General features: G+C 51.0%; 12 protein-coding genes across 12 annotated transcripts; 6 read left to right on the top strand and 6 right to left on the bottom strand.

Annotated features, from left to right (window-relative positions):
• Nucleotides 1–64: 64 nt before the first annotated feature.
• On the top strand, nt 65–1450 carry IAR55_004885 (uncharacterized protein; the record flags this gene model as incomplete). The annotated part of the gene is made up of 7 exons (XM_066947979.1): nt 65–349; nt 422–464; nt 578–849; nt 963–1019; nt 1091–1154; nt 1253–1353; nt 1418–1450. 7 exons carry the CDS (start codon nt 65–67, stop codon nt 1448–1450), a joined length of 855 nt encoding a protein of 284 aa, XP_066801438.1.
• Nucleotides 1451–1605: 155 nt separating this feature from the next.
• Nucleotides 1606–3707, bottom strand: IAR55_004884 (uncharacterized protein; the record flags this gene model as incomplete). Its single annotated transcript, XM_066947978.1, has 10 exons — nt 1606–1686; nt 1774–1850; nt 1921–2009; nt 2072–2141; nt 2199–2299; nt 2385–2496; nt 2629–2734; nt 2815–2886; nt 2967–3124; nt 3263–3707. The coding sequence occupies 10 exons, from the start codon at nt 3705–3707 to the stop codon at nt 1606–1608; spliced, it is 1311 nt and encodes a 436-aa protein (XP_066801437.1).
• A 353-nt stretch (nt 3708–4060) lies between these two features.
• IAR55_004883 (uncharacterized protein) lies at nt 4061–5528 on the bottom strand (the record flags this gene model as incomplete). The annotated part of the gene is made up of 10 exons (XM_066947977.1): nt 4061–4135; nt 4205–4281; nt 4338–4417; nt 4501–4616; nt 4680–4930; nt 4994–5070; nt 5130–5168; nt 5230–5268; nt 5328–5369; nt 5422–5528. 10 exons carry the CDS (start codon nt 5526–5528, stop codon nt 4061–4063), a joined length of 903 nt encoding a protein of 300 aa, XP_066801436.1.
• Nucleotides 5529–5939: 411 nt separating this feature from the next.
• IAR55_004882 (uncharacterized protein) lies at nt 5940–8439 on the top strand (the record flags this gene model as incomplete). Its single annotated transcript, XM_066947976.1, has 10 exons — nt 5940–6131; nt 6233–6645; nt 6708–6737; nt 6802–6933; nt 7002–7242; nt 7303–7582; nt 7634–7668; nt 7721–8073; nt 8160–8249; nt 8304–8439. 10 exons carry the CDS (start codon nt 5940–5942, stop codon nt 8437–8439), a joined length of 1902 nt encoding a protein of 633 aa, XP_066801435.1.
• Nucleotides 8440–8833: 394 nt separating this feature from the next.
• Nucleotides 8834–10148, top strand: IAR55_004881 (ubiquinol-cytochrome c reductase, iron-sulfur subunit; the record flags this gene model as incomplete). The annotated part of the gene is made up of 4 exons (XM_066947975.1): nt 8834–9038; nt 9180–9491; nt 9698–9842; nt 9950–10148. 4 exons carry the CDS (start codon nt 8834–8836, stop codon nt 10146–10148), a joined length of 861 nt encoding a protein of 286 aa, XP_066801434.1.
• A 357-nt stretch (nt 10149–10505) lies between these two features.
• On the bottom strand, nt 10506–11762 carry IAR55_004880 (mitochondrial 54S ribosomal protein mL57; the record flags this gene model as incomplete). Its single annotated transcript, XM_066947974.1, has 3 exons — nt 10506–10733; nt 10930–11540; nt 11663–11762. The coding sequence occupies 3 exons, from the start codon at nt 11760–11762 to the stop codon at nt 10506–10508; spliced, it is 939 nt and encodes a 312-aa protein (XP_066801433.1).
• A 443-nt stretch (nt 11763–12205) lies between these two features.
• IAR55_004879 (uncharacterized protein) lies at nt 12206–13917 on the bottom strand (the record flags this gene model as incomplete). Its single annotated transcript, XM_066947973.1, has 3 exons — nt 12206–12862; nt 12922–13586; nt 13668–13917. The coding sequence occupies 3 exons, from the start codon at nt 13915–13917 to the stop codon at nt 12206–12208; spliced, it is 1572 nt and encodes a 523-aa protein (XP_066801432.1).
• Nucleotides 13918–14436: 519 nt separating this feature from the next.
• Nucleotides 14437–15320, bottom strand: IAR55_004878 (uncharacterized protein; the record flags this gene model as incomplete). Its single annotated transcript, XM_066947972.1, has 4 exons — nt 14437–14559; nt 14640–14843; nt 14941–15068; nt 15146–15320. The coding sequence occupies 4 exons, from the start codon at nt 15318–15320 to the stop codon at nt 14437–14439; spliced, it is 630 nt and encodes a 209-aa protein (XP_066801431.1).
• A 490-nt stretch (nt 15321–15810) lies between these two features.
• IAR55_004877 (uncharacterized protein) lies at nt 15811–19438 on the top strand (the record flags this gene model as incomplete). Its single annotated transcript, XM_066947971.1, has 16 exons — nt 15811–15914; nt 16008–16257; nt 16322–16344; nt 16392–16452; nt 16515–16751; nt 16812–16940; nt 17012–17196; nt 17252–17489; nt 17544–17641; nt 17692–17785; nt 17836–17918; nt 17974–18086; nt 18144–18244; nt 18301–18411; nt 18476–18592; nt 18656–19438. 16 exons carry the CDS (start codon nt 15811–15813, stop codon nt 19436–19438), a joined length of 2727 nt encoding a protein of 908 aa, XP_066801430.1.
• Nucleotides 19439–20496: 1058 nt separating this feature from the next.
• Nucleotides 20497–23059, top strand: IAR55_004876 (uncharacterized protein; the record flags this gene model as incomplete). Its single annotated transcript, XM_066947970.1, has 4 exons — nt 20497–21066; nt 21214–21418; nt 21535–21652; nt 21730–23059. The coding sequence occupies 4 exons, from the start codon at nt 20497–20499 to the stop codon at nt 23057–23059; spliced, it is 2223 nt and encodes a 740-aa protein (XP_066801429.1).
• Nucleotides 23060–23248: 189 nt separating this feature from the next.
• IAR55_004875 (uncharacterized protein) lies at nt 23249–24395 on the bottom strand (the record flags this gene model as incomplete). Its single annotated transcript, XM_066947969.1, has 6 exons — nt 23249–23303; nt 23380–23828; nt 23886–23998; nt 24056–24173; nt 24255–24288; nt 24352–24395. The coding sequence occupies 6 exons, from the start codon at nt 24393–24395 to the stop codon at nt 23249–23251; spliced, it is 813 nt and encodes a 270-aa protein (XP_066801428.1).
• A 481-nt stretch (nt 24396–24876) lies between these two features.
• IAR55_004874 (uncharacterized protein) lies at nt 24877–27526 on the top strand (the record flags this gene model as incomplete). Its single annotated transcript, XM_066947968.1, has 11 exons — nt 24877–25071; nt 25135–25215; nt 25282–25393; nt 25451–25590; nt 25657–25734; nt 25789–25893; nt 25948–26128; nt 26182–26493; nt 26552–27193; nt 27257–27405; nt 27470–27526. The coding sequence occupies 11 exons, from the start codon at nt 24877–24879 to the stop codon at nt 27524–27526; spliced, it is 2052 nt and encodes a 683-aa protein (XP_066801427.1).
• Nucleotides 27527–27537: the final 11 nt, after the last annotated feature.

Here is a 27537-nt window from a genome sequence, read left to right as displayed (position 1 = left end):
CTGATTTGCACAAGCACCGCCTGAGTACTCACTATAGACCGGATACCCAATTAGACGACTCAGCATGCCACCCCAACCTGCCTCGACACCACATCACCCACTCAGACGAATTTCCACCGGCTCACTATCCTCTCTCGCCCGATCCACCGACCGTAACCCAAACCTATCACCATCGAACCTTGACCATCTCTCACCCGCCCTGACCGACCTGGTTGACGAGGCCACTACGCTGGCATCGAACATCGGCCAGATGACAGCGTTGCATGATGCGTTGGGCACGTTCAATGAGGCCTTTGCGGGGTATCTGTACGCTTTGAAGATGAATGCATTCTGTGTGGAATGGCCAGAGGTGGGTTGCGACCAAGACTGAACGAGTACAAGGGAACGAAGGGCTGCTGATCGTATGCTTGGGTCTCTTCAGGCACCCAACGAGATCAGTTGGCAGCGACTACCTTCAGTGGAAGGTATGTACATGCTTGTGAACTTGCTCGCTTTGATACACCGCGGATTGTCCAACTCTCTCTTTGGTTCATCTGGTTCAGTCTCATGAAATCGCCCTGCTGACCCATATCGCCAGTCCCAGAACCTACACCAACCCCATCAGCTCCGACCCAAACACCCACACCATCCTCAACCTCCGCCCCCTCCCGTCCCTCCCAACGCGTCTCCGTCAATCCCGCCGACCTCACATACGCCACCAACTATTCCGAGTCATACGACGATATCCCTGCTCCTGCTCCTAAAGCTAAGACTGCCGATGTGGCAGGCGCGAAGAAAGTGACTGGTGGAGGAGGAGCAGTGAAGAAAGGCGTGTCGGCTGGTGCGGTTGCTCAGAGGAAAAAGAGAGAGGTGAGTTTTTGGCGTTGTATTGTCAGACACTGTCCTTGATGGGATTAGATCCAGACGATGTCGTCGTCGGTGCGGCAGAGCTGTGTACTGATGATCTGTGACTTTTTGGTCAGCTGGAGATCTCTGGTATCATCGATACTCTACCTTTGGAATACAGAGGTGGTGATCCGGTAAGTCCACCCAGTCTAGCCTACTTCAGTCTTTCGTGAAGCATCTTGCTGAAGGTCGAGGATTTCTTCAGGCCGAAAGACAGAGGATGGAGAAAGTCATCATGAGACTCATGGAACATCCAGAAGGTCTACCTCGTAAGTATCGTCCCGATCCCATCATACAGCAAAATTGTTCTCGGACATGCTATGACCTCGTCATTGAATTAATATCTGATGTCTCGACCGATTCGCAGTCAAAGAGATGGTGGCCCTTCCCGAACTGCCACAGGCTAAAGTCAACAAGTGCTTGATCACTTTGGTAGCGAGAAAACTCGTCTCCAAGCCAATGGTGGATGTGAGTTGAAGTTTTCTGGATGGGAATTCAAGCTAATAATTCTGCAATGTTCTCGATATCACAGAAAGTCACACGGTATAAATGGGTTGGAGCCTAGATGGGTTAGTACTTGTTTTATGTACGAGATGTCGGGGTAAGATTGTACGATATCGCCGCTAGATGCATGTCGATATCGTAGCAATTTCGATATGAACAGAGAAGGGTTTGGGGTTTCGTGGGTGTAGCATCTGACAGGCCTTACTCTTGTTCGCGCTATCGCCTCTTCACACCATCCATGATTCTCCAGAAGTCCGCCACGACCTGTCTATCCGTATGTCTCTTGTTCCGGTCGATCTGCGACAAGCGAGACAGGAACGTCAGCTCAGCTTCTTAGTCATGCATTTTGACCTATATTGACAGCTGACGAGACTCCCGACTCACCCTCATCTCCGTTACATTCCAATCTTTCACGACGGGGTTGACAGGTTCGTTGTTCCACTGGAAATATATACCTTTGACTGTCACGCACCACCGAGCTATTAGCTACGACGCGTCTGTATGCACCACGAGTTGCCTAACTTGACGTACCATTCCTGAAAAGGACTCTTGGGTCTTGCCATTTGTAAGGCTTGAATTGCCATGCCTGGCCGGTGGTGACGACGCAGATCACTCGATCCCTACAGGTGTTTCCGAGAGCTTAAGGTGGCCATCCGGAAGGGCAGATAAACGTTCAGCTCACCATGCGTCTTGTCCAAATTTTTGCAAGGCGTCGACTCCATCGACAATGTAGTATTTGCTCGTTACATCTCCTGTGTTGAGATCACTTTTAGAGACGGCCTGACTCCGTTGATCACGCTTAAACTCACCATGAGGTCCACTTCTCTTCCTTAGAACAGGAACCATATCTTCCGCTCTGACATTCCCCTGAGCAGCCTCGTTTTGTCTCGCGACTTCTGACAGCTCGAATCTGAGATGCGCCGCGAACGGCAGTCAGCTTCATCACCGTCCGAGAGGAGTGATCGAAGCGGAGGTCGTTCAGTTCAGACACTCACACTCCTTGCTCGAGAAATTTCTTTATATTCCACATGGTCAGGAGACTGGTCGGCGATGATGAGATGATAATGATCGGATTGGTCGACCTTGCTTTTTTGGCACGTAGTGGGTCTGCGAGACATCGACAGATCAGAAGAACCCGGAGATTAACACCATAGTGTGGTAATGTCGGACGAGATGAAGACGACGGGCAGATCAAGAAAGCGTGACGAGCCGTGCGGCGAGTGAAATCGAGACACTTACCTGCTTGGCTCTGTACTGGAGCAATTGCCTTTCCACCTTTCTCGAATGAGCTCCTTAGCGTTCTGATCTTCTGCTGCATCACAGTCTTGAGGAACGATTCGAAGTTCTGTGTTGGTGTTTAATGAAGATGAATTAGCTTACGATCTGATTGGGATGGGGTTATATAGAGGGATAACGATAACGTACGTTGACCTTCCCACCGCCGGAAGAGCGAAGGACGGTATTCCTATCTCTGAGTTCGATCTCTTCTGCCCGGAGCTGTAATCATGCCACCGAGGAGTATCAGCACAGTCCTGTTCAATAGGCTGGCAATGACTGGACTAGCTTCGCCAACTCACCCTTTTGCAGAACTCCCTATCGACGATATCCACCTCGTACTTCCTCTTGGGCACTGCTGCGGGTCGTGAAGGACCTGCTTCGGCTGTTGTTGAGGTTGCTGATTCCAAAGCTGAAGGGAGTGATTCGACCGTTGCGGAAGCTGCAGAAGTCGTTTGAGCTGATCAAGTCAAGCATTGGACATCAGCACCCGACGTAAGTGAGTTGTACTCATATCACAGCTTGTCCCCTTTGGTCTTGAATACCACAGTGGTGTATCAAGATACCAAGATGGTAAAAGCTATAGATGTTGACTTACCACCTTGTTGTTCCTCTTTAGCCTCTTTACTCAAAACTCTCCCCGACCCGTCGTTCTCTCCCGTCAGATACTCCACCACCCCTCTCCTATCTGTGATAGCGACATATCCCAATCCTCCAGCCTGTCCCTTGATCAGATAATCTCTCACTCCAGAATCACGCTCGTGCCATGCTAACCACAATTGACCGATATTGTAGTATTCGACCACCTCCCCTGTCGAAGTCAGGGGCTTGGACGTGTATCGTGTCGGTGTATCTTTGGGTAGGTTGATGGGTCGTCCATCGGCTGAAGATTCGAGTGCGGGGAAAGAAAGGTAGGCAGCTTCGGATAATGAGGGCTCTCCAGAAGGAAGGGGGTCGGAGGAAGCTGTCAAGAGTGTAGGTGGACTGGAAGATTGGATGCATCGTCGGAGAAGGTCAAGAGGGTCATGCGTTGAGGTCGACATCGTGTACCGGTAGCTTCAAATTGATCAGACGAGGTATGCAGAATGTGAGAGACAGATAACACGGAGCACAGAGAGATTGATGAGCAATGTCGAATGATGGTGAAAGCTCAATCCGACGTGCAGCGAAGACGAATCACGGAAACAAAATATACACCTATCGATGTGGCGCTTGCAGCGTATGTAGTGGACAGTTCCAGGCTATCGCGACGACGGTCAAGCCGCATGTATGGCCATATCTGGACCAGGAGCCAATCATGCAGGATAAAAGACCATAGCCTGCATAGGGACGCCTGGGCATACTGCTCGATATCTTGCAGCCCGACTGGATGTCAGCATAATCTTCACCCCAACACCTAGATCTTTGACCCCTCTTTCTCGGCACCGAGCTTGCCTTCGGAAACGACCTTTCCGTCTAACTCTTTCACCACCTACACATGACCGCATAAATCATAATTGTCAGTGAACGAAGATGATCAGATATGCCAGAAAGAACATACCTCTTGGCCGAGCTCCTTGACACGATCTACATCGTGCCCAATGAGGCTGACATGCACGCCGGAGTAGAGGAAAGGGTCTATCAACATGTCTGCGTCAGCAAGCTGCTGCGTAGCGTCGTCGGACTGGACTCACAAGATCCGACACGGATGCCTTCCTTTTTCACTCTAGCTTGCAGTTCTGTCAAGAACGGAGCGATGACAGACTCAGGTTTGCTGAGGTGGAAACACGTCAGCCTAGTCCAAATACCTGGGATAAAGACAATGCGGGCTAGAACCTTGCGGGACGATACACTCACGCAGTGTAAATGAGATGTCGGAACGGCTTCGAGGAAGCCGGAGGGAGAGGCAAGTAGGGCGTCAAACCCAGCAATAGCTGCTGGAACAACGAAGGGATACCAGGAAAGACGCAGAGCTATTCCAATTGATAGTTCATGAGCATCACGTAACCGATGAGCTTTGTAGGTCTTGTTCTCACCTTTCCAGCGAGCCTGACAACAGGCACCCATTTGTCCCCTTCGACAAAGATGACCTCGCTCTTCGCATCTCCGTCTTTGCTCGCCGTCGGGAATAGAGCCATCCTCTCTCTCGCTTCCTTCTGCGCCGGTGTGGCCTTTCCCAGTTCTTCTCGACGTTGAGGCGTTGAGAGTTCCCACATTCGACGGAGAGTTTCGGGATCGTGAGTGAGAGGAAGGGAGAAGGCAGTAGCGAGAGACGCATAAGTGATGTCTAGTACATTGACAGTGCTTCAGTGAAAGGGAGATACGGGAAGGATCCAGACCTAGGACTGACCGTCATGGGTCGGACCAATACCACCGGATGTGACGACAAAGTCGTACTTGTCAGTCATTCTTCTTGCTGCCTCGACGCTGCTCAAAATGTCAGATTTGCTCAAGATCGTTCCGTCAAAATATACACCCGCGCTCACATTTCATCCTCGTCGTCGGCAATGACTTCTATCCGTTTCCTGCGCGTCCACAGCCAGGTTAATCGTTGGTCTGCTTGATCACTAAAGCCAAGGTACTTGCAACTCAATTCCGAGATCGAAGCAGTATTGGGCGAAGAAGCTAGCAAAGCAAAATCCATGTTCATTGACAAGGCCACATGGAGTGGATAGCACACTTACTTGCTGTTAGTATCCTTAGTCTTCCCGTTCAGGACTTCATCGCTGCGATCGCTGTGTGAGCTGCTTACACCTGAGTCAGTCGTTACAAGCTCACCCGATGATCAAGCATCCAGCCGTTTGGATGTATCTCCCTTCACCGAGCGGATTTGCGACAGTCGCGGGATCGGTCTCTTTCAGCACTACTTTCTCGGAAGAAGACATGTTTCGTGTAGGGGATGGAGGAGAGTGAAGGCGGAAAGAGGTTTGCGCTCGAGTACGGTACGTGCAAGGTGTGAGGCGGATCAGATGTGTTGAGAGAGAGGATCGTAAGAGCATCCCCTGGATCCGTAGGTGTAGTGATTGGGCGTGTTTCGGTGGTGGTCTCGAGATGAGGGTCGAATGATGGGTTTGATATCATATCAAAGGTTCGGTGCGGTGGTGACTGGTGACTGGTGTCGTCATTCGCGATCGGTAAAGTCGACGGGACCAAATTATTAATCAAACTGTATTACGATGTGTGTCCGTGTTTGGGAGAGATAACCTTTTTTTGTAATTGCAGCGTTTTTCTCGGCTATCACCTTTTCCCTTCATCTCAATCTCATCATCCACCCATCACCATAAGACAACAAATCAATGGATGATGATGATGGTAAAAAAACCTTACCTCAACTACAGAGGGCGGGGTCATCTTCCAGATCTTCTCCGGATAGAGGGAAAGAGAGAGGTCATAGATCAAGAGATGGTTGTTTGACTTGCAGAGCTAGAAAGGTCAAATGTAACGAACAAAGACCGGTGTGCGATAAGTGTCGGATCAAATCGAGGGACGTGAGTGTGACCCATCACCATCGAGAAGCAGATCATATTCCGGCTTCACTTATATACCAAATCCATCAGTTTTAACAAAGGCTGATAGATGCTCGTCATAGTGTATCTGGCCCTCGGGCGATGAGAGCGAACGAAGAAAGAACAAGAAACGACGCATCAATCAAGATACTTGGTCGCCGAGCTCCGCCTCGGTGATCAATCAGCATCCACATCGAAAGGAACAACAAGCGCAACCGCCGACCATCATCGACCATCATCCTACCGCATCCAGTTCTACAAGCAATCACAATGCCTCACCGACCATCGCACCGTCGAGCTCATCACATTCTGAGCATGCGAGTAGTCCAAAGGAGAAGGAGCTGGAGAGAAGATCAATCAGGGGTCGAGTCGTTGTTCCGCCGGGGTTCTTACCGCCCAACGCGCTCGCTGCGAAGGGCAAGGAGAGAGACAAAGAGGTCGATGTGGTGGACTGGCTGGTTCCAGAACCTATGAGGGCACAGCTCATGATGGATTCGTGAGTGGAACGACCCTGTCACCGTGAACCGTGCACAAAGCTCACGCTTGCGGTAAATCCAGTTCATTCTTACAACCTTACTTCCCGACCATGTGAGTGATACTGCACGATCTGATTTTCACATGACCTGATCACTCTAAGCATGGCTGCTTTTAGAGACGAGCGCCTTGTGATGCGACACTATCTGTCAAGAACAGTGCATATCATTATCGCTTTCGAATCAAAATACCACCCGTGGAATCCGTGGGTAAGCATACATGCGCCTTTGGCCTTCAGGCATCTTCCGGGGTAGGTCTCTTCCTATCTGTGCTGAGGGTCCCCTTCCGCCGATACTGACAATCATGCCGATGTCTCAGAACCAATCCTGCCGCAGATGCGTTGCGGACTGCCATGTTGGCTGTAGGATCCGTGCATCTGCAATATGCTAACAACCCCGAAGATCAGGGTGCGGCGTGGCGCGTGACAAAGGGAGCGAAAGTGACTGTGTTGAGATTGATCAAGGAGACATTGGAGGACAAGGATGGGAAAGCAAGAGATTTGAGTCAGGACGATATCGAGCTGGTCCTAGCCGCGCTGTTGAGCTGCACTATCGCTAGTGTGAGTTGTGCCCTGTCTTCCTCCCGTATATTACAAGTCTTATGCTGAGCGTGAACGCAGAGTTTAGCAGCGGATGACTCGTGGCACGACCTCCTATCCTCAGTTCTGGCCTTCATAGACCAACTTGGTGGCGCGCAGCACATCCTTCGAGATGCTCCTCGTGATCGACTATCACCTTCCAGGTTCTTCATGGAACAACTCGCTATACGGGATGTATTCGGTTGTATGACGACCGAACTCGCCCCGACGATCCTGCAAGATGCCTTCACTCCCTGGTTCTTTGAGTCTGAGTCGTGGTCAAAGAGTGACCTGGAATGGGAGAGCGTGGAACGCATGTTTGGTGAGCTACTATGCCGTTCCAATGCAGGACAGAGCTCATGTGTGTATCTAGGTATCTCGAGAGGAATGGTCGACATGATAGCGAGGGTGAGTTGACACAACCCGATATGTTACCGAGACTGAGTGAAGATGGCATTAGGCTTGCACATTAATCTCCGCCGTTCGATCGCAAGGGAAGCCGCTTCGCGAACCTTCCGAATCAGACGACCCAGACTCACCAGACAACTCTCTTGCCGATCGGGCTCAGGCTAACCTCAAGGCTGCTGCTCAGAATCTTACTGCGGAAATTCAAGTGTGGGACGAAGCCGAGAACTTCACACCACTACATCCCAGAACACAGTATGGTAATCACTCGTATCGCCATGCAATCAAAATCAGATTGCTGAAGAAGGTCTACAACGTTCCGAGCGATGATGAGAGAGTGGTGAAGAGCAGCATGGCGATCATTGAACTAGCAGGGGAAATGTTGGCCTTGTATGGGAAGATCACTTGGTGAGTGTGGGCGACGACTATGTGGTGGGACATATACCCAAGTCGTCTGTCACAGGGTCCTCTGCTGATGATGGAAGCCTTTGTAGGCTGACGTGGCCAATCTTGATTGCTGGTTTCGAGATACCTCCAAATCACCCATCAAGACTCATGGCTCTGGGGATGCTAGGAGCGTTCGGGTAAGTGACAGTCATGGTATGGTACAGACATCGGCCGATCTGACGAGCTCTCAGCCCCCACGCATGCTTTGACAATCGGGCGGGAGCGCGGATGTTGTCTGATTATTGGATGTGGCATGATATGGACGGCGACCATGCGACGTCATGGGAAGTCGCGCGGATCTTGAATCAGCGGCCGTTCTTGGACTGATCATGTCTTCCGGAACATGTAGGTGGTGGAATGTCATCTGTCACCATCACCACAGGTGCATATAAAAGATCGTTGGGCATTGACATTGTATATACATGTGTAGCCTGGTTTGATATCCTGTATCTAAGCATGTAAAATCACTTTGCACTGATCAAGCAAAAGAGTGCCACATCACTACTCTCTACGGTGTTTCCAGTAAAAATCCGCATCGTTCCGAGTGTGGGAGGGGCCAATCAAGTCGTCTCCGAATGAGGATTACCATGACTTTGCTGCAGACCGCTGCTACTGTTGCTACTGTTGGTGCATCACCGATCGTTCACATCGACGTGTATCACATCTTCTATTCACCACTCAGTCCCCCTCCATATCCTCACTTCCTCTTCTCCCTATCAAAATGGCTTCCCAACTCGGCCGTGTCAACCTCCTCCCCACCACTCGGACTCTCGCTTCGGGCGTTCCCCTCGCTCCGAGGTTGAACCTCGCCGCTCCTCAGCTTTCCGGTGGTCACGATTCGCACGGGGCGGTCGGAGCTAGGACCGATGCTGTCCCTGCTTGGGTGTTCAAGGCTGGTGCGAGGGGACACATTGGCAAGACGAACGGTGGGTGTTTGGTCTCCTTCCCTTCAAGTGTCCTTTGATGTCGACATGCCAGTTCATGCGATCGAGCAAGATTGAACAATGCTATTGAATACAACATGCATGTCGACCTTTTTGCTAATCTTATTCCGTACAATTCTATAGCCCTCCCTACCACATCCTCTTTCCAACAACGATTCATGTCCACATCCACCTCCGTCCTCGCCGCCCACCCCATGTCCGCCACGTCCGGAACCACCAAAGCCTCCGCGACCGGCGTCCCCGACTTCTCACCCTACCGAGCCAAGAACTCGGGTCTGAACAGGAACCTTTCGTATTTCATGGTCGGGACCATGGGTGTGCTCGCCGCGTCGGGAGCGAAGAGCACGGTGTCGGACGTTTTGAGTAATATGGCGGCGTCGGCGGACGTCTTGGCTTTGGCGAAGATTGAGGTGGAGATGGGGGCTATTCCAGAAGGTGAGTTGTGGATTTGGGAGTAGATATTTGGGTCAGGGCAGGGTTGGAGTAGGAGGTCTGGTGAGATGATTGGAATTGGGTACGAATTGCAAGCTACAGGGCGATGAGGGTCTTGGGCCTGGTGTAGCGACGAGGAGGGTGGGGATGCCTGAAGGGAGCAGATAGGATACTCATTGAGAGGGCCAGCACTGACATCCAACCCCCAGGCAAGAACCTCATCGTCAAATGGCGAGGAAAGCCAGTTTTCATCCGACACCGAACTCCCGATGAGATCGAGGAGGCCAACTCTGTTGACGTCAAGTCTTTGAGAGACCCTCAGGCGGACGGTGACCGAGTCCAGAGGCCAGAGTGGTGAGTAACCATTGACATGTGATCTAATCCTTCGACTGTTCTTCTTTCCGTCTGTCGCAATCATCATCTAATAACGATGACATCTGCTCACACTCTTCTTTGCTCAGGCTCGTCATGCTTGGTGTCTGCACACATCTCGGTTGTGTCCCCATCGGTGAGGCGGGTGACTACGGAGGTTGGTTCTGCCCCTGTCACGGTTCTCACTACGACATCTCCGGTCGAATCCGACGAGGTCCCGCTCCTCTCAACCTCGAGATCCCAGAGTATGCTTTCAACGACGATGAGGAGAAGCTCGTCATCGGTTAGGTTGTGGGGTGGTCATAGTGATAGATGCGGAGAGGATAGGGACGAGGGGATTCTTATGCAACGCATGAACATTATACTGCTGGAGATGGCGGTTTCGAGCATGCCATGATGATTGAATCGACCTGTAGAAGTTTCCCCGCTGCTCGCATTTGAGATTGAATGGTAGGGCTCTGTCTCGTTCTCGTAAGAAATCCATACAACAGCTAGCTCCTCGGGTGTCAATCAGGCTCAAAGCTGCAGCAGCTTGGGCGACACTTCCATCAAGTACAGCTGTATGGTGAATGTGTTTCATGCTTCATTGCCCCATGCTTCTCAAGTGTCATGTTCTCTATCAACCGTCATCATCGCATCCAGCCTTTATGATCTAGGTAAGATCCCTGGCCCAAACTCCTTCTCCAGCTCTTCTCTCATGCTCTGGACTCTCTCCACCAGTCTCGGATCTCTCAGCTGACTCGAGAAATGGGGCAAGATGAGTTGATGGAAGGTTCGGTGGGCTGCTGGGGATCCGAATTGGGTGTATATCCCACCTAGGATCGCTTCGATTGTCATTCCTTTGATCTTGAGATCGCCGCCTTCTCGGGATGTCTGCGGGGGACCAAGTGAATAGAATGAGTCAATATCTGTTATATCGCTTCGTCATTTATCACTTTGACATTGCGAGTGAACATCACGATGATGGTAGACGAGGGTGAGAGGGGCCATATGGCCGTGGTGACGATATCACGACGGGTCCGGGGTCATTCTGACTGTGGTTTGATCCTCATTCTCGACGCCCACTCACCTCATTACGATCCCATCTGATCACCTCGCCCAGACCCCACTCACTGCCCAAAACCCTCCCGAGATTATTCGTATGTCTCAACCCGTCCAATCGCTCCTGTAACCCCTTTCCTCTCAAGAAATCCGTCCCCTCTACCGCCAACCTGTTCGTACCCAGGAAAGCATCATGGACAAAGATCGACAAATAGGTCGAAAAGGCTCTTCTTCCGAGGAAAGATAATCTCGAATTGTACAATTCGGAACCGATCGATGATTCCGTAACGACGCCTGATGTTGTTGTTGTTGATGATGATGAGGAGGAGGAGGCGGAGGAGGAGGGGAGATGACGGATCGGGTGAGAATATCGATACGATTTATGGGTGAGGATCTGGAGTGCTAATGATGGCGGGAATTGTCGATGAGGTGGTAATGAGAGGAGATTCGTGAGGTACGATTGGGCGGAAGAACCGGTCGTTTCGGAATTTGAAGGTCGGCTCGGACGGAACGTAGATCTGTTGGCAGAAGGAGGGGTCTGGTAGGTGGTACTGGAAGGGGTGGGAGGGGTGGGAGGGGTTTCGAGGGGAACAGTTGCAGTTGCAGTTGCAGTAGCAGCGTATCCTCTCACTGAAGAAGCTGCGAATCGCAAGCAATCGGGTTGAGGGAAAGTAGCGAAGAATACAAAGCAAGAAAAGAGACAATGGAACGTTCGTTAGCAAGGCACATGTTCACTGTAGATCCCACATTTGTTCACTCACCGGCTGTGCGTCTAGCTCTGGTCGGGCGAGCAACCAACAAAGGTGACGAGAGACATCTCGTCGATCTCAAAACGGACGAAGAGGAAGATGCGAGAGCCATGCTTGATGTGCGATATCACCGGAGGTGCAGTGTACGATCGACTGCCGTGATGATGCGTTGTTGTTTGAAAGGTCGCTTGGGTTATAGCACGATTGTGAAATGCTTTGCATGTAGCTCAAGTAGTAGACGATTTCCGAAAGTTCAACCAACTTTTGTTCAGAGACGTCGAGAGACTGCTTTACTGCTGCAGTCCACCAACGAGCAAAGTCACAACTCGGCGTTACCAACTTTTTCATCCGGAATTATCCGATGAGGCGTCCTTCTGGCTAATTCCAACCTACAGTAGCTGGTAGCATCTATCACTCTATCTAATCTACTTTATCATCATCGCTATGCACGAGTATCCACATGGTCACCTTCGTGGACGTCAGATCTATGCACGTAGCCCTTCCCAGTTCGTCACCTCTGCGATGCTCTGCATCCGGCTCAGACACGTTCCCCTCTCAATGAAACCACTTTCCATATTGCAATCCTCCGATCACCGAAAACCATATATGGCGCTCAGATTGTCTGAATGCTCCCAAGTTCGCCATGCCCTCCACAAACCAACCCGCTGTCCAGCCTAGCCAGACCCATGTCCAAGCGAATCCCAACGCTCTTTCCAGGAAGACCAGCCATGCAGGTTCTCCAGAGCCCCCTCGTTTCCATCCGGGATGGACCTTGACCTTCCATCCTCTCCAAGCTGTCTTGATAGCTGCTTCCACGGCTAACGCCACTGGCTGTGCGACAAAGAAGGGCGCAAGTAGGAACCTTTGCTTGAAGGTCATAGGCGTTCCGGGCGGATTGAATTTCCTGAACAACCCCAAAGTACCGATATCATGATGGATGCCCGATAGACCAAAGACGACGAGACTCTTGATCAGGTTTTGAAGCATAAGTCCAGGTGACAACTTCCTCGTCGGGAGCTGTGGTGCCTTTGTAGGCAGAGGATGAGACGGTGTGATCTGACCTGAGGGATTCGGCGAGCTTCTTGACGATGAGTTGGATGGTGGAACGGTGGGGTGAGCAGATAGACCGGTATGCGTCAGGCCAAGTACTTTCTCGCCGAGGAAAATCCAACCGAGGACGTAAAGGAATCTTCGGTTGTACCCTTGCCATGTCTTATGGGATCTGCCATTCAGCGCTGATTCTTTCTCGCCAACTGAGCTGATATACTTACTCTTGACCACATGGTGGACAGACCGGGATGTCTCCACAGTTCGAGTAGATTACCGATAATCGGGGGCCAACCCCACGGAGTCCATAGCTCCCCTTCCCAGCCCATGTACCCCCCGACGGCTATGGCAAGCGAACCAACCATGAATGCCGGACTTATGAGACTCCACCACACTCTCACAACTGTTGCGATGCTGTACACAGCTCTTTGACCCGTTGTCAGGGACGAGTAAGCAGGAGCGATGCCTGCCACATCGTGGAAGAATGATTTAGCCACAGATAGATCTTGATAAGTGCGGAAGTAGTCGGCGACGAGATACGACGAGATGTAAACGGACAGGTTGGTGATGAACCACTGTCGACGGCTCGATCCCCGGGTGTAAGGAGCTTCCCTCGAAGATGCGGGAAGGGGGCAACAGAAGTTCCAGCCGATGCCCCGGAATGACCACCAAAGACTGCCGGCCCAGTAGAATTTGGCAAGCGTGAACGGTGGTGGAATCGGCTCCGGCACTAAGACGAGTACTGCTTCATCCTCTTTGCCATTGGTATTGCTATCCTCGGTAAGAGTTTTGGTCGAAGGTTTGGTTGAACCCTTCGGTCGAAGGCGGTGCACATTCTCCTCGGCTGGAAAGAGAACGAGCCATTCGATCGTCCTGAAAGTGTGGGTAGCTATGACGAGCAAATGATCAGTGATGCGAAGACTTTCAGACGACGCCCCATGGACGACCATAGTGGGGATCAACGGCTCACTTAGGAATATAGTCACACCCCATTGATCGAGATTGTAGTCGGATATCGTCCAGAATGCCAGATAGAGCCAGATCCCCGAGATGACGGGTGCAGCGACGGCGACCCTAAACAGCTTCCATCCGGGCGTGTACGGTGTCGTGAGCGCTAGTTGTGTGAGGAAGATGTTGAAGAAGCCGAGAGCATAATCTGTGGGACCTTCTCGATGTGAAGGAGGGAGTGAGGATAGGAAGGATGAGAGGGAAGAGGACATTCCGGTGTCGAGCCACGTAAAAGGAAAAGAAGCCAGCCTAATGGTTGTATGTCGTGCCACGCGGGATGAGTTGGAGTAGTTGTAGAAGGAGGTGAAGAGGAAGAAGAAGAATAAGAAGCAGGAATGGATATCTGACTACCTGTAGCTATAATTAAAAGACGACGACTTTGTTTCAATAAGCATGTTGATTTCGTCCGGCCAGGCACCGGACACGCGTTCTTTGTCATCATAAAAGTCGACACTCTGGTGCCCCTGCCGCTGTTGCATCCAAGGAAGACGATGACTCCCGTGGGAGTGGATGAGGATATCCATGTGTCTTTACATGAGCCACGCCGGTGGGCCGGACGACGGATGAGGTCGCCCGACACTGGCGCAGGCGAGATTGCGAGAATATGGTCAAACTGGTGAAAAGAGAAGACGGAGCCCTCATCGGAGATATGAGAATAGTGGATGGACGACTTGTCGTTGCATTCGTACAACATCCAGCTGCAACATGAACACGCTCTCCAAACAACCAAGTTAATCATCCCGCCAGGCGACCTCTCCTCTTGACCATCTCTCAGCCCATATCGCTCTCTTGTGATACGTCTTTCTCGCCGCTTTAAACTCTTGTATAAAGTCATCGACCGCTTTGCTCTGGCTCTGAGTCAGTCACCAAATTGATCATCAGTCCTTCTGTCGCTCTCTTTTGACATGATGAATGGCAATTGATCTGCACTTACGCGATCTCCGAACGAGCCCTGCATGGGCGTGCTACTTCCACCGAAGTCGCTGGACATGGGAGCGGGTGAATCGACCCTTGATGGAGCCGCACTTCCACCACCCGAACGACCTTCGATGAATGCGCTAGCTATCTTTTCCGATAATTCGTCTTGAGCTGTGAGAGAATGACGGAGTCTGAGGTGGAGAAAGGATGGACGGTTTCGCTATGACATGTCATTGTCAGAATGGTCATCTCGACTACGATGCTTGATGTAGTCGGCAAAACAGGTCGGCGGTACGGGAAGGCGACAGTGTACCTACTTGATATAGATTGGCCTGCGCCTTTTCGATTTCTGCCCATCTGCGTTTCTGATGTTCGGCATGTGAATATGACTGTGCTGTTGCATCCCGCAAAGCAATCAATTGATCTCTGAGTTCCATATTCCGTCCTGGTTTAGGTCAAGATCAGATCAGTCCCTTCACTCCGTGCTTGTAAGCCTAATGAATGGCTATACTCGCTACTCACGCGCTATCTCTTCATTCTCACGACCGAGCTTCTCCACTTCCCCAGCTAATTGTTGGACCTCGGGTAATGAGAACAGGAAGGCTTCGGTCAGCTCTGGCGATGATAAGAGATCTTTGAGGAATGTGGGGGGGTAAGTCGATAACGATGGGAACTGCTGAAGGAGGGGTGTTGACATGGTGAAACAATTGGCGCGACTGGAGCCGTGGGTCCGAAGATAGGTCGGTCAGATGGCAGTAGGTCGTGTCCGAGTGTATGTGGTATGAGATGTCGTGAATGCAGTGAGGTATATGCTCGGAGTATCAAGAGTGGATTGTTGAGAGTGGGTGGGAATGGGTAGAGATAGATAGGGTTCAGGTCCAAAAGGACAGGGATCTACTGGTAACCGGTCGCAATCGGAGCTCCATCTGTCCGCAATCCTTTTTTAAATCGACCCCCAAGAAAGAAACACCAACTTGATTCTCAATTCAAGCAACGACTCTACTTATCGACAGCCAGACACACAGACAGACAGACACACAGACAGACAGACACACAGACACGACGCAGAGTCACAGATCACATACTGCCTGGTCGGATAGACATCCAGCGTATATCACCTGCAACGCTCATATCCCTCGCGCACTGTTCAACACCATCGAATCCAGATTTGACGTCACCGCGTCATCATGGGCGCGACCTCGAAATCCACTTCGAGAAATCGTGCTGGTCCCTCATCCTCGTCGACGTCGACGAGAGAGGACATCTGGTCTGCTACCTATGTGGATGAAGAGTACGTTCTCGTTGCCTCGGTTTGCAGAGGGGTTTTTTCTCGGAAACGCGACGATGCGTGACTAACCTGGATGGTCTGGCACCTTCATCATAGTCATCTGAAAGCTTTCGCTCAAGGTCTTTCGCTGTCTGATGCTCAGCAATTGGAAGGCGAACAATCGCCCTTCTCGCCGCGATCTCCCGCTGTGCCAGCCGATTCACCCGGTATACCAAGTACGAATGCCGAAAGCAGGAACGGCGCACCTGGAACATGGAAGTATGGGCCGGACAATGGGTCTTTAGGTGGTTCTGGCGAGATGGGAATGGAGAGAGTGGAGAAGTTGACGGCGACCTCTGATTTTGCGGTGAGTCTGACGCGATCTCAGTCTGAGAAGTACATAGCTTATTCAAAATGCTCGAAATGTGTAGCCTATACACCAGAAAGTGTCCCGGTACGTGATGGTGACAGATTGCATGGTCCTTGCTGACAGCTTTCTAGACGACCGCCGCGCACAGCATCGCAGGGACTGACATATCATCTGATTCGTTGGCCTCTCCTGGTGGGTGTTATTCCTCGTCTCCTACGGCTACTCTACTGACTTTGTCGCGCCCTCCCGCCCAGTTCTTTATCTTCTTCATTATCTACCTCGAATTCAGCGCGTATGTCATCACCCGACAAGTCGTCAATGTTTTCGAATGGGTTGTGGCTTGGCGCGGGTACAAGGCGAAGTTGAGGAAGGAGCTGAAAAATGCGAGGAATTATCAAGAGTGGGCGAAGGCAGCCGAAGAACTGGATTCGTATCTCGGCTTTGACGAGTGGAAGGAAGTCGAGGAGGATTCGTATTTTGACTACACGCTCGTAAGCTGCGCCATTGATCATTCACTGTGGCCCAAGACACTGACAATTTCACACTCGCAGGTCCGACGAGTGCGTCGCACGTTGATACGTCTGAGAGCAGCGAAAGACACAAGAGGACTGATGGACACGTTGGCGATCTGCGTGCGGAGCAACTTTGCAGGAACGGAGAGCGTCAAAATGTACAGCGAGGTAAGTTATTTGCAAGCTTGCATAAAGTCTATTATGTGCTGACACAAATTCATGGCATTCGCTATCGGTAGACATTCATCGGTACCAAAAAAGCTGTTGAAGCGCACATTCAGGAAGTGGCTGCCTGTCTCGACTTCGTTAGAACAGCTACAGACGTGACGCTTGAGGAAAAGCGGGCTTTCTTTAGAGCCATCAACAAGCACTATGGATCAAGTGCTTTGTGTCTGTCTGGAGGAGCGTCATTCGGATATTATCAGTGAGCTTGCATCCGCTTCGAGATCACCGTTCACCATATTGATCGTGCGATGCAGCTTTGGGGTTATGAAAGCGTTCCTCGAAGCCGATTTACTCCCTCGGGTCATTACGGGGACCTCAGCAGGTGGTCTCGTTGCGGCACTCTTATGCACCCGAACCGATGACGAACTGAAGGAGCTTCTCGTACCTCGGCTAGCGGACAAAATAACAGCTTGCGAAGATTCTATCACCGTTTGGTTCAAGCGGTTTCTGCAGACGGGAGCTAGGTTCGATACCGTCAGTTGGGCTAGGAAAGTGAGTATATTCGTAAGGCGATTCCGGAACTTTCTTGCTGATGGAACGCTGTAGTCCATGTTCTTCACCAGGGGTTCTTTGACCTTCAAGGAAGCCTACGAGAGGACAGGAAGAGCATTGAATGTTTCTGTCGTGCCATCTGATCGGCACTCGTAAGTGCAACCTTCCGTCTGGAGAATTAGCAGCTAACATTTCAACGCAGGCCAACCATCTTGCTGAATCACCTAACTGCTCCAAATTGTTTGATCTGGTCCGCTATCTTGGCCAGTGCAGCTGTCCCAGGCATTCTGAATCCCGTGCGTGGGCTTGCTCTCAGTAATCAGACAGGCAGCTGACCCCAGCTTAGGTTGTCCTCATGGCGAAGGATCGAAATGGCCACGTCAAGCCTCATAATCTTGGTGGATCTAGGTTCAAGGACGGAAGTCTCCGGTGAGCTAAATCCTCGTCCTCTTTTCGAATCCTGGCTGACAGCTTTCATCTGCAGAGAGGACATTCCTCTTGGCAGTCTTCATACTCAGTTCAACTGCAACTTCTCAATCGTATCACAGACCAACCCGCACATTCACCTTTTCTTCTTCGCCCCTCGTGGTTCAGTTGGTGTGTTGTGTCATCTCTATTCTTCACGAAAATAGAGACTGATCTTTGTGATCTTAGGTCGCCCTGTTGCCCATCGCAAAGGCAAAGGTTGGAGAGGAGGTTTTATCCTGTCAGCGCTTGAGTCGTACATCAAGTTGGATCTCTCCAAGCACTTCAAGGTGAGGTTGATTGAGTGTATGAAAACAGTTCTGGTCGCTCATCCGAAATTCACCAGGTCATTCGAGATCTTGATCTCATGCCTCAGATCCTCCAGAGCGATTGGAGTGGTGTTTTCTTGCAACGTTTCTCGGGAGATCTGACCCTGACACCACGTAGCACTATCCGAGTAAGTCCTGTTGATCCCGGAAGAGATCGCTGGGGATTGTGCTGAAGATGTCGCTCTCACAAAGGATTGGTTTCATCTTCTGTCCGATCCGGATCGCGTCCAGCTGAAGAGGATGTTGGACGTGGGCGAACGTGTCTCATGGCCCGCGCTGAGAATGGTTAGGAATAGAATGACAATAGAGGTGGGTCTTCAGACATTGACATTTATTCGTGGTGCTCATCCTGATAATTGACTGCCTTTTCAGAGAGCTATCTTGCGAGGCCGTACCGAAGTCCGAGCTGCCTTGCATCGTGATCGAACGACCAACGATCAAGAATCTCCTCAACCTCAAACAGATACCCTCAACGTCCAGACCCAAATCCCCATTGAATCTGATGCCGATGCTGGTTTCGCCAGTCGGACACGTCGAGCACGCTACGCAAGGGCTGGCGGATCTATGACTGGTCTGTTTGAGCCTCAAGCCGAAGGACCTCGGGCCAACGGTAGCTCAAGTTCTGTTCGACGCCGGAAGGGCAACGCTGTTAGAAAGGTTACTAGAGCTCTTGACATCGCCGCGACAAGTGAAACAGAGCACGAACCTTTCATACCGCGAGCAGCAACGTTTGGCAGCCCTCCGCGACGAAGCTACAGTATCAATATCGGTGAAACTCTTCGTCACGTTCGGGCGCCCTCGCTCTCAGCTCTGAGCTCTCCGTTCAGATCCATGCGGACAGCCCTTCCTTCCTCGGCAAGTCCTCCTGACTCACCTAGCGCATCAACAACTGCGCCTAAAGCGAAATCACAACTGTCCATCACAAGATGGTTTGGAGGGGCTTCAGAGACGAGCTCAGAGAGCGGGGGTGATGATGGTGGCATGAGAGCCATGTCGGCGTCAGGACCGTCAGAGGACGATGTCCCGACATTCCGATTGGATACTGCTGTGATGTCAGATGATGAGGACACAGCGGAAGATGGAATGGATGGGAAAGGAGCTGATTTCCCTGGGAAAGGCACTGTGCCTATACCAGGCGGAGAGCAAGTGAGCTAAAGTGACAATGATGCGAGCGCGGCAAATAGAGAGCGGTTGAGGTCGCAGAAAGGAGCAGAAGGTCGGGAGGGAATAACGCCGCCTGAGCAGGACGCAGTAATCGGGAATGAAGTCGGAGCTTCATCGGAAAGAGGTGTAAGAGTGGGCATGGGTCTTCGGCCTCAGCACTGTATCACTACGTAACACTCACATATATTATACATTACGACATACAGTAACAGTCAAAGGAGCATGCATTTAGGGACACGCATCGTATCGCGTTGACAGGTCACGAGGTTTCTGGGTTTCTGTTCTCCAAGTGATCCGTCGTAGTCCGTTGTTCGCACATGGAAGGGAAACCAGAGGAAAGCCTGGTCGTCCCTATTCACAGACCGGTCAAAACGATGGAAGCGATGCAGCTTCAGTATAATGACCAAGTAACGATATCGCGACCTGACGGTAGGGAGACAAGGCGAGGCTGATGATCTTGCCGATGATCGGGATGAAAGGAAGTCGACAACGTACTGTACAGTAGAGTACTCGTAGTTATTTCTGGCCGGATCAGAAGAAAGGAAGCTACTGTTGTACAGTATAGAATGGCGGTGTGTTCGCGCAGTAAAGGCTGGGCTGCACCGTTCGAACGGGAATGTACTCTGTGGTTCGCCCCAGACTTGCCGCATCCATTTCGACAATGTTAATGACTTGATACTCCTTCTTCCTGGCGGATTCTGGCTGTATGCTCGCGCCCGTATTTCCCACGAGTACCGTTCTCGACACTCACTTGATCAACGATCAATGGGATCGGTCACAACCATACCAACACGCTCCTTTATCCTTTAGTAGAAGATCCGAAACCAAACTCCCTCTTTTCATTCCGGTCGAGCTAGTACACTGTTGAACAACACGTACACTGAACAGCGATAAGGACTCGGAGAGCGCTTGATACGCGGAGGAGAAGACCACAGTACTGGGCACTCGACCTTGCAAGAGGACTGTCTGGATACTGGTATTCGACACACTTACGAATAGGCTTGAGCTTTCCTCTCGCAGATTGGCAAGTTCTGCCACCTTACAGCTTGATGACCTTTGTGCAGGGGCAGAGAGAGCGGTCTCCTTCGACCGGAAGAACAACCACATCACAAAAGGTCGAGCGACGGCTCAATAAGAGGTACAGCGTCAAGACTCGAGGCAGGAGATCATCACGCACATCGACCTCACACAGATCACGTTCTATTACGCCGGCGTCAGGTGTCTCTCCCAGGGGGGCAATCTCGCCAATGTTGACCAACGTCAACTCATCACTCGATCCTCCGATCTTACCCCAAATAACAACTACCTTCACTTCCCCGCCTCCATCTTCATCTCTCTCAAACAGCGAAGACCATAGAAAGGATGAAACATCTCGTCCTTCGCCCACCTCAAGTAAAGGTCAAGTTCAACTGCAGACATCGTCGCCTCGTTCTCGTCCGTCCTCACCTTCGACCAGGTCACCAACGTCGATTCGCCCCTTGTCACCCGACTTGCCGAATAGTGATGCGTTGTATCTGTTCTCCAACTTTTCGAGCTATATGAGATCGCCACATGAGGGAGGCGAAGGTGTCAGAGCGGAAGATTTCAAGGACACCATCAGGTTGTTGGATCATGCCAGGGTGAGTCGTGTTACAAACAACGCCCCTCAAGACGCTCTCAGAGATATCTCTGCGCAAGATTGACCGCAGCTTTGGATAGCTCTTACCACTTTTGTAATTGATCGAAGGGGAACCCGCTCACAGCTGACGTATGATCAACGGTTTCAGGCCCTAGCCGCTCAACCGCGTTCCAACGTCCACGTCCTTCATCTCAAATATCGATTTCAAGGCCAAGTCAACCCTTTTCGCTCCCCATACTCTTCAGGGGATTATCAACTACCTCTGAACTATCGTGATCCAGCTGGCAAGTTACGGACTCCCGTGCCTCAGCCTTTTTCGGTGTTACATGATCCGGTGGTCAAGATTGATTACAGTGAGTAGAATCGAGCTCATCGAAATCGCTTTCACCCAGCCCTGTGAATTGGAGCGGTCCGACATGGGCAGTGGACTTGGTGAAAGGGAAAAGGCTAATGGAGATTGACGTGACAGTGGAAAACGGGGTGTTTGAACCTCTACCAGCTCAAGCAGTATTCAGCCACATTGCCAAGATGTGTCAACCGCCACCTCGGATTATCGTGATTTCCTACGTGTATTCCAAGGTCATCGAGTGAGTTGAGCGACACGCCATTTGCATTCTATAGCGACGCTTGCGTGACCCCCTACTGACTGATGGCACGTACTCAGCAATCACCTTGCATCCCTCTCAACATGGGCGCTCACCTCTTCCCCACCCGCTTACGTCTTTTCCCCAGTCGAAACTCGTATACGAGAACCTCAACCGCTTCATCTCGCATTACACCAAGCCATCCCTATGTCGATGTATGCCTGGCCGGCCGAAGGTCCTTCGCCCACTTCCCCTGGGCCTCGAACTTCACCATTCACGTTCTCTCCAACGGGTAGCGAAAACGCTTCGAAATTCGGTGAACAACGTTCAGGAAATAGCGAGAAGGATGATGCAGTTGTATCTTCGTTCATTTCTCCGAATGGACAAGGTCACGATACGACCTCGCCGATTCTTCTCACAAGACATATCTCCTCCTCGTCCGACGCCGGTGTCGCTAATGGCTTCGAAACGAAGATGACAGTCTCATCCGAGACCGACATCGGAAAGAATATTCATTCATTGAAAAGACATCCTTCCGACCCCATCGCCTCACTTACAGTGATCAATTCTTCCCTCGACCCCTCTAACGAAGAAGAATCACAAACGAAAAGTCCATCTCGTCCTCGTCCCGCTGATTTGACCCGGACCCAAACGTCCACTTCTGTCCCTCCGCCAGTCGACCGTATCCCCTTATGGCAACTCGCTCCAGGGGTCGGGGTGTTACACGGGAGTACTTCCGCTTCGATAGGGATCAAATTGAGCGATTTTTCAGCGATCAATCTCGTTGGAGAAGGCGGGAAGATCGATAAATCAGATGCTCAAAAGGGGATGAAAAGTTTCCAAGTCAAAGAGATGGGAATCAGAACTTCTCCTATGGATCTGTCATCAACGTCACATTTGTCTACCATAGAAAAGGATTCGGACACACATTTCCCAACAGGTTATAACAAAGATGGTAAGGGAGGTGGCGGACTAGTTTCACTTCCAGCTTTGTTAAAACAACCCATCTCAAGACCTTCCTCAACTGCTCCTCCCGCCGCTGTCAACATCGCAGCAATACCAAGCAAACCCACAATGACCACCACGATCAACGCTCAGGGCGTGACACATCTCAGTCCACCAGAGGTAGTTCCGAGGAGTCTGGCCAAGATCGCTCTGACGCACGGGGGTCAGTCATGGCCATCGCCTGTTAGTAGAGTTCCGGGTTGGAGAAAGGGGAGAAAGGAGATGATGGAGGACATAATGGACGAAATAGCACCGGGTCCCGTGGAAGATATGTTCGAGGTAGAGGAGATCTCACGAAACGTGGATCATCTACAACTGGAGTCGGACAATGATCCTTCAAGAAGCGGAGAGGAAGGCGACAGCTTCGACATCGTGCGACTCCTGACTGCGTACGAGTCGAATTGACCAGCTCCTCTGTGATGATGTAAAATGCATTAGCTAGACCAGAATCTACAAGCACATAACCTGTTCGGACAGCAATTGGAACCAAAGGAGTCTAGGTATCTGGTCGAGAGTGTGAATCAATGGTGTTCGTGTTTGTTGGACTGTAAGGGGCTTATCTGGCTTCCGTGAACAGAGCGATGAGTATCGTAATCACATGTTGGTTTGACCTTGCTCTCGCTCTAATGCTTCGAGTCGGGCGATTTGCCTGACAATATCAACGACACTGTTAGCTTCACCTGCCGAAAACCCTAAACCCTTGATGGGACAAGTATTATACTCACCCGTCTCGTCTTGCTGTCCTCCATCTGGCCAATTTAGCATCCTCATTAACTTTGAACCCGAAGATTCTCGGCCCATATCTCTCCGCCTTGACCGCCACCGCTGAGGTCGAGACACTGCCGACCGCACTAGGTCCTTCACCTCTCTGTTGTCCTGCCATCAAACTCCTATTCACATCCGCCACGCTACTCGATCCGACAGGTTGCCCTTTGCCAGGGATCATCTGGGGATAAACCATGAATAACATGTGAGGGAACGTCGTGCCGAAATATGCACCGTCGATTGTTCCGTGTCGGTTCGATTTGGGAGAATAGATATCTTCACACCTTGGACAGTAAAGTTTGACAGCTTTTTGATAAGGGATATCGGAAAGACCGACAGGAAGGAGAGGTTGCGAGTAACAGTATACTCGGGGACATCGACCGAAATCGGCTTTGCGATATTTCTCAAGCTGAACGAAAGAGCTAGTCAGGTTGATTCCACATACAGGACATCACAACAAGCGTACCATCTTGCCCAAACCACGAGAAGTGACGATGAATCTGGCGTGGATTAAACCATATAAGAATCGCGCAGAAGTCTCCACAGATTCTCGCACATCATCATCCAGCGATTCGTCGTCTGTCCTCGCCTTTGATATGAGCACTGCACTGTCCATCACTCCCTTGGCCCACTCACCCAGGTTGTCCGTGATCAGGTTCAGAGCCCTCGAGTACTCTTGCACGACTTCCCCATTCAATCCTGTGAGGTTGAATCGATCCAAGATGTAATCCTCGTCCACTTCAGCGAAGTATTCCTATCGAGCAATAGCCCGTCAGCTTAGGTGACAAGGTGTGCCATGGGATTGAAGGATGGGACGAGATAAGATTCGACTCACATTGCCTTTTGTTGACAAGAACCATGATATCCAGCTGGAAGTCGCATGGTCAGCATTGAGCTTGCCGAAAGGATGCTGAATACAAGATGTTGCTTACGAGTTGGAGTAGTCACTCTCTGAACCTGTAGATAGGTCGTCCATGATCGATGTGGGAAAGCCAGAAGAAGGAACAGGCGGGAAAGAGCAAAATTGATGGTTCCAGTTCGACGCGATAGAAGAGGCCTGGGCTGCGATATCTGTCTGCTGTATGCGGGTCAAATGTGAAGCTGAAACGATTCTAGTCGGGACAGAGTTATGAATGAGACTGGGTCGTGATGTTGATGCGAAGACAAGGAATGAAATTGATGATGAACGATGAACAAAGATGAGTCCGGCGTCGTTGTCGTTGGCTCCGAGCTCGTTCATCGCAGCTGCAGCGGATGTATAATAATGTGAAAACGGGGGGGCCCGCAAAATGACATTGGACTGCACAGTACTCGAGTACACATACACACATCTAACCTCCTTTTAAAGATCACTCTACTTTGGATCTCTCGATGTTCTAGATCACATACAAGAATTCATACCTGGTTTGACTGTGTCGATACCATAAGCTCGCAGCAACGAGTCACCGTCTTGCAACATGGCCAGCACATCCTCGTCCCCGGGTCCTTCGCGACTTCCACGCCAAGCAGCTCATCTCAACCAACCTCCACCTGCCCCATCCACATCGGGCGATAGCGAGTCTATCGTGCCTCCCCCACCAGCGGAAAAGGGTCCAGATGTGGGACTGCTCAAAGAGCTCGCCAAGAGTGCTTTGGTGGAAAGCTTGAATGACGTGAGCGGGCCACTGTCGTCAACGGGTGCTGCCAGACGTCCTGTTAACATCGTATCCACACAGATCCAAGGAGCGAAAACTCTCATCCTCGAGCCGGCTTTGGCCGGTCCACTAGGACTAGTTACCGAGGTTGCCCTTCTCAAGGTGGGCTCAACGTGTTCCCTTGTGGCAGAGGATCGTCAGGAAGCTGATACTGGATTCGGGACACAGCATCAAGCGGTCGACAAGATGTTTTGGCTGGAACCAGGTCCTCTCAACGTCAATGCTCGGAATGTGGTCTGGCTTTGTCGACCCAAGATGGAGTTTATGACGATCATAGCTGGCAAGTCTGTCCTGTAGGAATCCGAGATGAGACAGGCTGACCATGACTTTGATATAGAACAAATACGAGCTCAACAGAAGAACCCTTCGTCTTCTGGACCGCTGATGTATACTATCCTGCTCGTTCCTCGTGCCACGGAACTGTGCAGAAAAGTTTTGGAGGATCAAGGAGTAGCTGGCGATGTTACTATATCCGAGGTGAGTATGCCTGGACCGAGGGATCAGCGTCGGTAGAAAGGGGGCTGCTAACAGGTGGCCCATCAGTTCAAGCTCGAGTTCATTCCCATGGAGGATGATTTGCTCTCCCTTGAAATGGAGGATGTAGCTCGTGATGTCTTTCTGGTGCGATCCGTCAAGCTGACAGCCAATTGTACAAGGCTGACGGCGAACATATAGCACGGTGATGATACTCCGATCTATTACTCTTCCTTGGCCCTGATGACATTCCAACGAGCTTTCGGTCTCTTCCCCCGAATACTGGGCAAAGGCGACGGAGCTAAGGTGGGTACATGAGTTATATATGTCCGGACGATCTTACTGATACTCTAGAGGTAGAAACTTGCCACACTTCTGCAACGACATCATACGTCCGGATCATCTCAGTACCGGGAGATCGAACCGTCAGAACAAGTCGACAGTCTGATCGTTCTTGATCGTTCGATCGATTGGGTGACACCGATGTGTACACAACTGACATACGAGGGAATGCTGGACGAGTTCGTCGGCATCAACAATTGTATGCGCCTTGTCTCAATAGTGTTTGACCTCATTGCTGACAAATATCCGCAGCCCACATTGAGATCGATCCAGCTCTTATTGACCCCTCACAAGCACCCCCTGCGCCTTCTCCATCAACGTCCAATCTCGCTTCCACTCCCATCACAAAAAAACGGAAACATCACTTGTCATCGCAGAAGGACAAGCTGTTCATGGACATCCGTGATCTCAATTTCGCTGTTGTCGGCATGCGATTAAGCAAAGTCGCCCGGCGACTCGAGGGCGACTATGGAGGTGTCAAGAATTTGAAGAGCGTTTCGCAGATGAAGGAATTTGTGGGCAAATTGGGAGGGTTGCAAAGTGAGCAACAGAGCTTGAGACTGCGTAAGCTCGCTGCATCATCCCAAGTCAAGCATAGCAGAATGCTGACATCGAATCTTAGACACTGGTTTGACCGAACTACTCATGCCTATAACAAGAACGGACGAATTCAACAAAAATCTCGAGGCTCAACAGAACCTTGTGGCAGGATATGATTCTCAAGCTCAACTCCCTACCCTTGAAGATCTCATGTATCAACAAGTACCCTGGCAAACCGTTATTCGATCGGTCATCTTGATGTCCTTGACCACCGGGGGTATCAAGCCAAAGAATCTGGAATCGTTCAAGAGGGATTTCTTACAGGTGTACGGATATCACCATCTCCCATTGTTGATAGCTCTGCAAGACCTGAACCTTCTCGTTCGATCGCCTCCGACGAATCCTCAACCTTTCCCATCATTACGAAAAGCGTTGCGATTGATCGTTGACGATATCAACGATGCTGCCCCGAACGATATCTCATACGTCTACTCAGGTTACGCGCCGTTATCGATCAGACTGGTCCAATGTGTCACGCAGAAGAATGTGATCCTCTCAGGGACTGTTTCAGGCGACGAAGATGGTGGACTTGGGAAGCAGAGGGTTTTGCCGAAAGCTCATCCAATCGTAGGATGGAAAGGCTTCGAAGATGTTCTGGCAAGTATACCAGGGGCGACTGTGGATGTGAGGCAGAGAGGGGATCAGACTAGGCGGGAGCCGACTGGTGAGCCATTGTGCATCCACATCGAATAGGCCAGGGTGCTGACAGGTTGACCGGGGATTGTAGTACCATCTGATGATCGGACCGTGACCACCGTTGTGTTCTTCCTCGGAGGATGCACATACACTGAGATCGCCGCATTGAGATGGATGTCAAAACAGACTAAAGGTAGACGCTTCCTAATCGCCACAACAGGCATCATCAACGGTAATTCTGTGAGTACGAGTCGTCCCGACCCATGGCTGCCTATGACCGCTAATTTGATTGCCTCTTCAATAGCTCGTTGAGAGTTTTGGGGACAAAGCACCTGTTCCACTCAAGCAAGAATCGTCATAGATTTGGAGTCT

This window comes from Kwoniella newhampshirensis, chromosome 9 (assembly GCF_039105145.1).
Source record: "Kwoniella newhampshirensis strain CBS 13917 chromosome 9, whole genome shotgun sequence".
Classification (NCBI taxonomy): Eukaryota; Fungi; Basidiomycota; class Tremellomycetes; order Tremellales; family Cryptococcaceae; genus Kwoniella; species Kwoniella newhampshirensis.
This window is presented reverse-complemented; position numbering and strand designations above follow the sequence as displayed.